Source organism: Hemitrygon akajei, chromosome 5 (assembly GCF_048418815.1).
Source record: "Hemitrygon akajei chromosome 5, sHemAka1.3, whole genome shotgun sequence".
In the NCBI taxonomy this organism is placed as follows: domain Eukaryota; kingdom Metazoa; phylum Chordata; class Chondrichthyes; order Myliobatiformes; family Dasyatidae; genus Hemitrygon; species Hemitrygon akajei.
In genome coordinates this window covers 84,575,373-84,585,283 of record NC_133128.1, presented here as the reverse complement: position 1 = coordinate 84,585,283, position 9,911 = coordinate 84,575,373, and the positions used below count along the sequence as shown (strand labels likewise).

Below are 9,911 nucleotides of genomic sequence, written 5' to 3'. Positions count from 1 at the left end.
AATTAATTATACTTCATAACCTCCTTCTCCCCATAATCTTTGACACCCTTACTAATCAAGAGTCTATCAACCTCTGCTTTAAATATACCCAAAGACCTGGCCTCCACAGGCATCTGTGGCAATGAATTCCATAGATTCACCACTCTCTAACTAAAGAAATTCCTCCTCATCTCTGTTCTAAAGGGACATCCTGTTATTCTGAGGCTGTACCCTCCTGATCCTAGACTCACCCACTATTAGAAACATACCCTCCACAGCTCCTAGGCCTTTTAGTCGTCAATAGTTTTAAATGAGAACCTCTCATTCATATAAACTCCAGCAAGTACAAGTCCACAGTCATCAAATGGCATTACTAAACCTTTCATTCCCTGGACCATGACTGAAAATTTTACAGTAACCAGTGCTCTCATTCATTTACTGATATCACATGGAGTACATTGTATTATCAGAAGATGGATTTTCCAAGATGAAGAATCTCAAGTGCATGGGATGGATCATCCATCTTCACTTTTATCTGAAGCCTTCAACAACATATTTTATTCACAAGCTAGTATCCTCCATGTCTGAGAACCAGGATGTTCATGGCACTTTGCCCCCAGTAAGCTGCTTCATGTCCACCACCTTCCACAATTGGATTTAACAGAATAGGAGAGCTTTTACCCAATCCATTGACTGTGCATTGCCTATCACCTGTTTTTATTTTAAACGAGGGAAAAGCTCAATGTTACTGCCATGCTTTTTACATTCCTCATTGAGATTCAGCTAATGATTGCCATTATTGCGCTCGAGTTCCAATACCTATATTCCATTAAAAACAAACTGCTGCAGAAACTTGGTAGGTTAGGCAGCATTTATTGTGCCAAACTTTCAGGTCGAGACTTTGCACCTGCAGTTTCAAATGTCCCATGTTCAGTTTTTAGTTAATAAATCCATCCCAGTTGAGACAGTGGTAATGCCATTGAACCTGATGAAATATAACCGCTTAAAGATGTGGTCCCCGTGAAAATTGAGTGACATACAATGTATTTGTAGCCTGCTCTCCACCCATCTGCCCAACTCCACTGCCTTTCACCTTTTTGCCCACACTTGCTCTTTATCTTTTGCCACAAGCGCCAACTGTATTCTCCCTCTGCTTTACTCTTGATTTCTGGATATATCCAATCTCCCATTATGTGTCTGCCTTGCCCTGCCCTGCATATCAACCTAATCACAGCATTATATAGCATGGAAACAACTCTTCAGCCCAAATCGTCCATGCCAGTCAAAGTGCTCACCTGTGCTCATCCCATGTGTCTGTGTTTGACTTCCAAACCTTCCCTATTCACGATTTATCCAAATGTCTCTTGCATGTTGGATCTATGACTTCCTCTTGTGCCAAGATGAGGCCACCCTCAGGTTGGAGGTGCAACACGTTATATTCTGTCTGGGTAGCCTCCAGGTTGATGGCATGAATATCAATTCCTCTCTCTGATAAGCACATGACACCCCTACCCTTCTATTCCCCACTCTGACCTTTAATCACTTCTCACTTGCCTATTACTTCCCCCAGATCCCTTCCTCCAATGGTCCACTCTCCTATCAGATTCCTTCTTCTCCAGCCTTTGACCTTTCCCACCCAGCTGGCTTCACCTATCACCTTCCAGCCATCCTCCTTCCCCTTCCCTCCACCTTTCACTCGGGCACATCTCCCCCCTTTCTGCTCTGTCCCAAAGGAGGGTCTCAGCCTGTCTACTCATTCCCTTGTGCCCCGGCCGCCCCTTTCGGTGCCTGTGACGTCATGACGCACGGGTGCGCGTTGACGCTTTTGGTTGTCAAGCGCTGTTTTGGCCCGGCACTATGACCGGCCTTCGCCGTTGCTGTGCTGCCTTCGGCGGGTCGGTCCGTGCCACCCAGCGTCGCAGGTGAGGCCATGTTTTGCTCTCAGCGGCATCTGGAAATGAAGGATCCACGGGAACCGGCGCACACGAAGGGGGCTGGAGAGCGGCAGGAGAGAGGAGTGCAAACGGAGTGCAACCCCACAGGTGAGGCTGACGAGACCTGATCATCACCGGTTCACAGGGCTTCATCTGTTGGATTTGGCGAATTTAGTTGGTTGTAAATCGCTGATATGATTAACGTCTACCGGAATGCCTTACAAACGTTGATAAATCCCTGAGTTATTTATCTGGAATAACCTGGGGTATAGGGAAAGTATAACATTAGAATCACTTCTGTTGTCTGACATCTAGCCCTCCAGTCAAATATTGGGAAGGCAGCACCGTTGTCATGAGACAATCATCTATGTTCTCTGTTCACCTCACTGCTAATTCGCCTCCCTGTTGACATTGAACAGAAATGTTCTCAGTCTCCCTGTTCCATTAGATTATTAATTGCACACGCATTCCCAATCAGATAAAAATTGGTTCAGATGTGGTGATTAAAATCTCGATCAAAGAAGGGACATTGGGGATAGGGTGACTGAAGTGAAGAATTATTCTTTATTGACTTCCCAATATCATATCTAGTGGAATGCGGTTTCAGTGTAGTCACACAACATCTTTCAAAGCAACAAAACAGACTGGAAATTACTGAAGGTAGGGATTTGAGACTCCTTGAGAATGACATTCAGACTGAGAGAAGCTGATATCACTGCACCAAGCCTAACCATCTCAATGAAAAGTTAAAAAGTAACGAAGTAGTGAATAGTTGGACTACAAATGTATACACTAAAATTGTTGATGAAAATAGTTTTATGGTAATTAAATAAAGAAATAATTTTATTTATAGCTTTAATTAGATTGGAATAATTTTTGCAATTATTTGTCACTGCTTTGAATTTGCAGTTCCTATTTTCTTTCACTGTGCATGGTAAATCAACATTTTTTAAATAGTTTCATGTAATGGCTGGAAAGGGAGGGGTGCTGGGGGTGTGGTCTGGGATCCAAGGGGGCGGTGGTCAAAAATTTTTTGGGAGCCACTGCTTTAGAGCAGCAGCAACTGGGGTTTCCACTCCTGCCACTGTCTGTAATGAGTTTGTATGATTTCCCCGTGACAACTTGGGTTTCCTGTGGGTGCTTCAGTTTTCTTCCACACATAAGTGCTAGTAAGGGTTATTAAGTTGTTGGCATGTTATATGCTATTTGTGGACGCAAACGACACATTTAACTGTATATTTCAATGGACATGTGACAAATAAAGCTAATTTTTTAAATCTTCAAGATGCTTGCCAGGCTGAGGAACCTTGTACTACGAATCATAGTCTCAAAATAAGGGGGTGCCATTTAAATTTGAAAGGAGGAGGAAGTACATTGAGAGGGTGGTGAATCATTGGAATTCTCTACCACAGAGGGTTCAGTCATGATTTGCCTTCAAAACAAAGGCAAAAAGATTTTTGTATGTTAAGAGACACCAGTGATTATGGGGATAGTGAAGAAAATGAAGTATATCAACCATGGTCTTAGAACACAGAATAGTACTGCACGAGAGCAGGGTCTTTGGCCCAGAATGTTGGCCTGATTAATTAAATTAATAGTCAAATGCCAACTAAACTAATACCTTCTGCCTATGTGTCCAGATCTTTCCATTTCCTGCACATTCATCTGCCTATCTAAGAGTTTCTTGAACACCTTTATCATATTTGCCTTTCAAGAAGGTGAACCCTGACAAAGCATCAGGCCCTGATGGTATATCTGTTGGGACTCCGAAAGCCTGTGCCAACCAACTGGTGGGAATGTTCAAAGGCGCGATCAATCTCTCACTGCTGCAACCTGCATCAGAAGTCATACCTGTGCTCGAGAAGAGCAGGGTGAGCTGCCTGAATGACTTAATTGCCCAGTGGCACTCACATCTACTGATAGGAAGCACTTAGAGAGGTTGGTCCTGTCTAAGCAAGGACCTGGACCTGCTGCAATTTGCCTATTGCTGCAATAGGTCTACAGCAAATGCAATCTCACTGACTCTCCACTTGGCTTTAGATCACCTGGACAGTAGCAATACTTATGTCAGGATGCTGTTTATTGACTGCAGCTCAGCATTCAACACAATCATCCCCTCAGTTCTAATCAAGAAGCTGCAAAACCTTGGCCTCTGTCCCTCCCTCTGCAAATGGATTCTTGCATTCTCACCAGGAGGCTACAGTCTGTACAGATCGGAAATAACTTCTCTTTGCTGACAGTAAACACTGGTGTACTTCAAGAATGTGTGCTTAGCCCACTGCTCTGCTTTGTCTACACCCAAGATTGTGTGGGTAGGGAGAGCTCAAACACCATCTTTAAAATTGCTGATGACACAGCTATTACAGGCAGAATCTCAGATGGTGACGAGGATTAATGACTACATTCATGATTTAGATGAAGGGATTAAAAGTAACAGTAACAGCATCAATTTTGCAGATGACACAAAGCTGGGTGGCAGTGTGATATATGAGGAGGATGTTCGGAGAATGCAGGGTGACTTGGACAGGTTGGGTGAGTGGGCAGATGCATGGCAGATGCAGTTTAATGTGGATAAATGTGAGGTTATCCACTTTGGTGGCAAGAACAGGAAGGCAGATTACTATCTGAATGGTGTCAAGTTAGGAAAAGGGGAAGTACAACAAGATCTAGGTGTTCTTGTACATCAGTTACTGAAAGTAAGTATGCAGGTACAGCAGGTAGTGAAGAAAGCTAATGGCATGTTGGCCTTCATAACAAGGAGAGTTGAGTATAGGAGCAAAGAGGTCCATCTGCAGTTGTACAGGGCCCTGGTGAGATCACACCTGGAGTATTGTGTTCAGTTTTGGTCTCCAAATTTGAGGAAGGACATATTTGCTATTGAGGGAGTGCAGAGTAGGTTCACGAGGTTAATTCCCGGGATGGCAGGACTGTCATAGGTTGAAAGATTGGAGCGATTGAGCTTGTATACACTGGAATTTAGAAGGATGAGGGGATTTGATTGAAACATATAAGATTATTAAGGGATTGGACACACTAGAGGCAGGAAACATGTTCCCGATGTTGGGGGAGTCCAGAACCAGGGCCACAGTTTAAGAATAAGGGGTAGGCCATTTAGAACGGAGTTCAGGAGAAACTTTGTCACCCAGAGAGTTGTGGATCTATGGAATGCTCTGCCTCAGAAGGCAGTGGAGGCCAATTCTCTGGATGCTTTCAAGAAAGAGTTAAATAGAGCTCTTAAAGATAGCAGAGTCAAGGGATATGGGGAGAAGGCAGGAACGGGGTACTGATTGTGGATGATCAGCCATGATCACACTGAATGGTGGTGCTGGCTCAAAGGGCCAAATAGCCTACTCCTGCAACTATTGGCTATTGAGGAAGCATACAGCAATAAGAGAGATCAGCTGGTTGAGTGGTGTTGCAGCAACAACCTTGACTCAGCATCAGTAAGACCAAGGAATTGATTGTAGACTTCATGAAGGGGAAGTCAAGGGAGCACGCACCCTCATAGAGGGATCAGCAGTGGAAAGAGTGAGCAGTTTCAGGTTCCTAGATGTCAACATCTGAGGATCTATCCTGGGCCCAACACATTGATGCAATTACAAAGAGGGCACCACAGTGGCTGTATTTCTTAAGGACTTTGAGGAAAATTGATATGTCACCAAAGACACCTGAAATTTCTGTAGATGTACCGTGGAGAGCATTCTAACTTGTTGCATCACCATCTGGTATGGAGAAGCCACTGCACAGGATCGGAAAAAGCAGAAAGTCGTGAACTCAGCCAACTTCATCTTGGGCAATAGCACCCCAGTGGGACACCTTCAAAAGGCAATGCCTCAAAATATGGCATCCATCATTAAGTACCCCATCATCCAGGACATGCCCTCTTCTCATTGCTATAATCGAGGAGGTACAGGAGCTTGAAGACACACACTCAACATTTCAGGAATAGTTTCTTCCCATCCACCTTTAGATTTCTGAATGGACAATGAATTCATGAACACTACCTCAGTATTTTTCCTGTCTTTTTGCACTGCTTATTTAATTTTTTAATATATACTTATTGTAATTTACAGTTTTTGTTATGTATTGCAATGTACTACCGCAAAACATCAGATTTCATGACATATGCCGGTGACAGTAAACATGATTCTGATTTATTCCTGTCCCTCTCTCAATCAAGTCTCTGTTATGGCCCATGTTTTGTTCCTTGCTCTATGTTTACTCCTTGTATTAAAATATACAGACACTTCAACCTGTCCATTCTATTGTTTCTATTATCTTACTCCTGCCTGTTCTTACTGTTCATGGCATCTACTTTTCTCTGAATCCCTCCACTTTCTCACCTGGTGCTACCCACCTCACTGCCAAACCAGTTTACATTCTCCAAGTAGCATTATGAATTTCCCACCAGTTAATGTTCACCTAGTTTCTCTAGTACAGGCTACTCCTGGCCCAGAAGATGTCCCCATGATCCAAGAACGTGAAACTCTGCCCTTTGCATCAATTCTTCTGCCACTCATTCATCTGCCCGTCTTTCTATTCCTGTCCTGCTTTTCAGCCTCTTTCTTAACCTCTTATGCCACTGCACAGGACCTCTTCCTCCTTTGTACCCATGTTATTGGTGCTAATGTACACCACAACCTCTGGCTGCTCACCCTCCCACTTGAGGATGTTTTACAGCTGCTCTGAGACCTCCTCAACCCTAGCACCCAGCAGGTAACATCTCTTTCGAGCCAACAGAATTTCCTGTCCGTACCCCTATCAAGTCTCTTGTCACTGTGGTTCTTCTTGACTTTACCCTTCCCTACTGAGCTTCAGAGCCAGCTACAGTGTCTCTAATCTGGCTGCTGTTGCTGTGCCCTGAAAGGTCATCTCCCCAGCCATACCAGCAGTTTTAATCAAGAAGCTCCAGTACTTGTTGCTGAGGGGAATAACCACAGAGGATCCCTGCAGTGACTGTCTACATCCCTCCTCCAGCTGGTCACACATCTATCTAAAGCCTGTACCTTGGCTGTGACCTCCTCAATGAAAGTCTCATCTATGAAACCCTCTGCTTCCCCGATGATCCCGATACCACCAGATCCAGCTCCAGTTCTTTGACCCGATCCGTCAGGAGCTGCTTATGGGTGCACTTCCCATAGACGTAGCTATCAGGGAGACCCTGAGGACCCCTAGCTTCCCACGTCTTGCAGACGGAGGAGCATTTCATTGCCCTTACTACCATCCTGTGTAGACTGAATCAAGGATCAGTTGAATAGAAGGGTAGGCTTGTGGAGCCAAATGGTTTACTCCTGTGTCTTGCATTCTTATGATCAAATGGGAACACAGCATTATCCTTTCTATATTTAAACAAATAATTTCCAATATAAATGCATACATTGAACCCATTTTCAAAAATCAAAGTAAATTTATTATCAATGTATATATCACCATATGCTACCTTAATATTAATTTTCTTGCAAGCATTCACAGCAGAACAGAGAAATACAATAGAAGCAATGAAAAATTACACACAAAGACTGGCAATCAATGTGCAAGAGAAGACAAACTGTGCAAATTATATGGTACTGTGCAAAAGTCCAAGGCACATGTTAGGGAAAAAAAATATGCAAAGCAAAGATGCTTTCAAAAATAATAAAATTAAAAGTTTGTAGTTATAAAAAAATTACTATAAAGAGCAGTAAACAGTTTAAAAAGAAACTATATGACATCAATATTTGGCATGACCACCCTTTGCCTTTAGAACTGCATCAGTTCTCTGAGAGACACTGTCATGTAGTTTTATTAGAAAATTGGCTAGTAGGTTGTTCCAAGCAACTTGGAGAACTTGCCACCGTTCTTCTGCAGACTTTGGTTGTCTTGCTTGCTTCTGTCTCTCCAGGTAATCCCAGCCAGTCTCAATGATGTTGAGGTCAGGGCTCTGTAGATGTTATACCATCTGTTGCAGAGCTCCTTTCTCTTTTTGCTGAAGACAGTTCTTTATGACTTTGGCGGAATGTCCTACTGCAGAATGAAGTTGAGACCAGTCAGACTCCTTCCTAATGGTGTTGCGTGATCGATGAGAACCTGCTTGTACTTCTCAGCATTGAGGATTCTATTAATTCTGACTAGATAACCAACTTCACTTGTAGAAATGCAGCCCTAAACCTGCAGGCAGCCTCCACCGTGCTTCACTGTTGGCTGCAGACACTCACCCATGTAGCATTCTCCAGCTCTTCTTCTGACGAATTGCTTTCTGTATGATCCAAAAAATTCAAATATTGACTCATCAGTTCTGAGCACTCGCTGCCATTGTTCAGCACCCCAGTCCTTTTGTTTTTGTGTGTAGGTGAGTCTCCTGGCTTTGTTTCCACTTCAGAGGAATGGCTTTTTGGCAGCATTCTTCTATGAAGACTACTTCTGACAAAACTTCTCCGGACTGTAGAGGGGTGTACTTGGGATCCAGTGGTTTCTGTGAGTTCAGAGCTGATAGCAGTGCTAGACTTCTGATTTATAAGGAACATCAGTTTGATGTACCTCTCGTCTGTTGCACTCAGTTGAGGATGGTTTAGTCCTCTAGTCTATTTTTTTGTACTTCTTCAAACAGCACATCTTGAAATTCCTGTCAGCCACAAAATTTCTGCTTGGGAGAGAGCTTGCTGATGCAGGATGACCACCTTGTGTCTTGTTGCTGTGCTCTCTCTTACCATAGTTAAGAATTGATGATTTGAAAGTTAAACCGTCACATCTGCCACAACCTCACCTTTTAATTTGTTTGTCCTTCATCCAGTTTGATTCCTTCTACACACATTTCTCTTTCAATTAATCAGTTTAGTTCATTCAACTTTGTTATTGATCATTAGCACCTGTTTGTTATCTTTGTTTAAATCAGGCACTGGGCTATATACCTACAAAGTCATCAAGTTTTTATTAAAAAGTAGCGGGTTACTTAATATGTCACTTTCTTTAATGAAATATAAAAAAACTCAAACTTTTTTTTGGAAAATGAATGTTTGGAGATCTAAAAGTTGCTCTTTTCTACTGACACATTAATGCAGAAGAAAAAAAATAAACCTAAAAAAATTTATATTAAAAAAAATCTGGGTGCCTAAGACTTTGCACGTGTGTGTGTGTGTGTGTGTGTGTGTGTGTGTGTGTGTGTGTGTGTGTGTGTGTGTGTGTGTGTGTGTGTGTGTGTGTGTGTGTGTGTGTGTGTGTGTGTGTGTGTGTGTTAAAATAAATACATACTTACATACTACTGAGAATGTCAGTTATAGAGTCCTTGAAAGTCAGTTCATAGGTTGTTGTTTGTACATAGTTCAAAGCTGAAGTGAGTGAGACGATCCACGATGGTTCAGGATTCTGATGGTTAAAGAATTATAACTGTCCCTGAACCTGGTGGTATGGAACCTAAGGCTCCTGTACTTCCTTCCCGATGGCAGCAACAAGAACAGCATAGCCTGGATGGTGGGGGTCCTTGATGAAGGATGATAGTGATAGTGATAGTGCTTGGGAGGGCTTTGCTTGTGAAGGACTGGTCTATGTCCACCACTTTTGTAGGCTTTTCTGTTCATAGGCATTGGTGTTTCAGTTCACAGCTTCATAAGAAGTGCCTCTTGAAGGTCCTTTTGAATGACATTCATTTGACTACTACATCAATAATACAGTATTTTTAAATCATTAAAGATAAACTAAGTGCAAACTTTGCTGACTGCATAGCTTACACTTTCGGTCATTCTAATCTCCAGTTTATTGACGTTGGGTCAAATTTCCTTTGTGTTGTTCACATCAGCTATAGAGATTATCACCAAATATTTATTGTGCAAGCCATTGGAGAAAATGCAGACAAATAAAAAGAAATGGATAGCATGTACTGTAGATGTCGGATTATAAGCCGCTACTTTTTGCCCACACTTTGAACAGCTTTGAACTCTGCGGCCTTTAATACGGAGCGGCTAATACATGATTTTTTTTCATGCCGCCAAAAATATTTTGCCTCGTAACAGTAGACCAATAAAA

General features: G+C 42.6%; 1 protein-coding gene across 3 annotated transcripts in view; it reads left to right on the top strand.

Moving 5' to 3' along the window:
- The first annotated feature begins 1,779 nt into the window (after nt 1–1,779).
- cdadc1 (cytidine and dCMP deaminase domain containing 1) overlaps nt 1,780–9,911 on the top strand; it is a 65,061-nt gene continuing 56,929 nt past the window's right edge. The window contains exon 1 of one of the 3 annotated variants that reach the window (XM_073045930.1): nt 1,780–2,021. In XM_073045930.1, coding sequence (XP_072902031.1) covers nt 1,910–2,021 — 112 coding nt within the window. In that variant the 5' untranslated portion in view covers nt 1,780–1,909. The remainder of the gene's footprint in view (nt 2,022–9,911) is intronic. The other 2 variants (XM_073045931.1, XM_073045936.1) reach the window with 2 other exon arrangements.